This window comes from Pygoscelis adeliae, unplaced genomic scaffold (genome assembly GCF_000699105.1).
Source record: "Pygoscelis adeliae isolate BGI_AS28 unplaced genomic scaffold, ASM69910v1 Scaffold339, whole genome shotgun sequence".
NCBI classification, from domain to species: domain Eukaryota; kingdom Metazoa; phylum Chordata; class Aves; order Sphenisciformes; family Spheniscidae; genus Pygoscelis; species Pygoscelis adeliae.
In genome coordinates, this window is record NW_008825544.1 from 608896 (window position 1) to 610181 (window position 1286).

At 62.1% G+C, this 1286-nt stretch overlaps 1 protein-coding gene across 1 annotated transcript in view; it reads right to left on the reverse strand.

Annotated features, from left to right (window-relative positions):
- The window catches only part of DGKK (diacylglycerol kinase, kappa), a 22035-nt gene extending 20916 nt beyond the window's left edge, over nt 1–1119 (reverse strand). The window contains 1 exon segment of the mRNA XM_009332008.1: nt 925–1119. Within this exon segment, the coding sequence (XP_009330283.1) occupies nt 925–1119 (195 nt within the window).
- Nucleotides 1120–1286: the final 167 nt, after the last annotated feature.

Sequence of the window (1286 nt, forward strand, 5' to 3'; positions counted from 1 at the left end):
CCGGATCCCCCCCTCCCCAAAATGCCCTCCCCAAAAACTTCCTCCACCCCCCACTTCCCACCTGGCCATTCAGCCCAGGTTATTTCTCCCTGCACTTCAGGCAGGAGGTGCCTGGCCATCTCACCATCCCCACCTAGGACACCTATGGCCACCCACTCCTGTTTGGCCAGAAGGTGCCGCACCCCGTATTTTTGTAGGTCCTACCAAAATAGCTTTCTCTGAGCAAGCTATGCACACACACACACAAGCTGCCCTCATGCCAACAGCCGGGAGGCAAAAAGAGTGTCACGTCTGACCTCAGACGTGTCCCCATCCACCAAACCACCACAGAGGACTGGATCTAGAGAAGGCTGCAGGAGCAGGGCCCACAGGGGAGCTGGCACAGACGAATTAATCTGGGGCACCGGGAAAGATGCCGGTTCCATTTTGCCGCCCGCCAGGCCCCACACGCCCACTGCCTGCAGCAGGGTGCAGGATCCCAGGAGCCTATGGCACCTCGATGACCCTAAATCTCACCCCCAGAGTGTCCATGGGGCAAAGCCTTCCTGAAAGAGCCCCCTTTCCCCACGGCCAGGTAGGGGGAACCCAGGGGATACAAACATGGGATGAAGGCAATTGGGGGGGGGTCTGGGTATGGGAGAGACCCTGTCCCCGTAATGGTGGGGCAAAATCCATGCTCCACAGCCCCACGGGACCAATGCTGACCCTGCCACCATGGGGTGCGCACCTTTGCATGTGCCCTTCCGCAGGGCACAGGGGGCAAGACTTCTCCTGGCACTGCCCCATGCACTGGCTGGGTTGGGTCTGCAAGCAAGTGCCTGGCACTGATTTACACCCCAGAGCGGGCAAACCCCCCCCCCCCTGCGCTCAGCCAGGTCCCTGCCCGCCGGCCAGCCCCTCACCCCAGGCCCCCACGCCCCTAACCTTGCTCCTCATCTGCCCCGAGGTGGACACCTTCCGGATGAGCTTGTGGGAACTGTCCTGCTCGCCCTCGCTGTCAGATGACTCCTCGCCGCCCGCCTCAGGCGAGATGGGTGCCAGCTTGTCCGAATCCAGGGATGACACTGATTCCCGGGTCTTCCTCAGGAACAGGTCCCCGGGCACCAGCTTCTCAGCCATCTTCCCACCCAGCTTGGCTCAGGGCTCCGCCGCCTCCTGTGACAGCCCTGGGAGGACAAGGACACACAGGTGTGGGAGAAGAGCCCTGAAAGGGGGTGCACAGTCCCTCACCCTCTACGGCTTGGCCAGCCGGGAGGTGCAATCCTGGAAATCAAGGGAGACAGCGC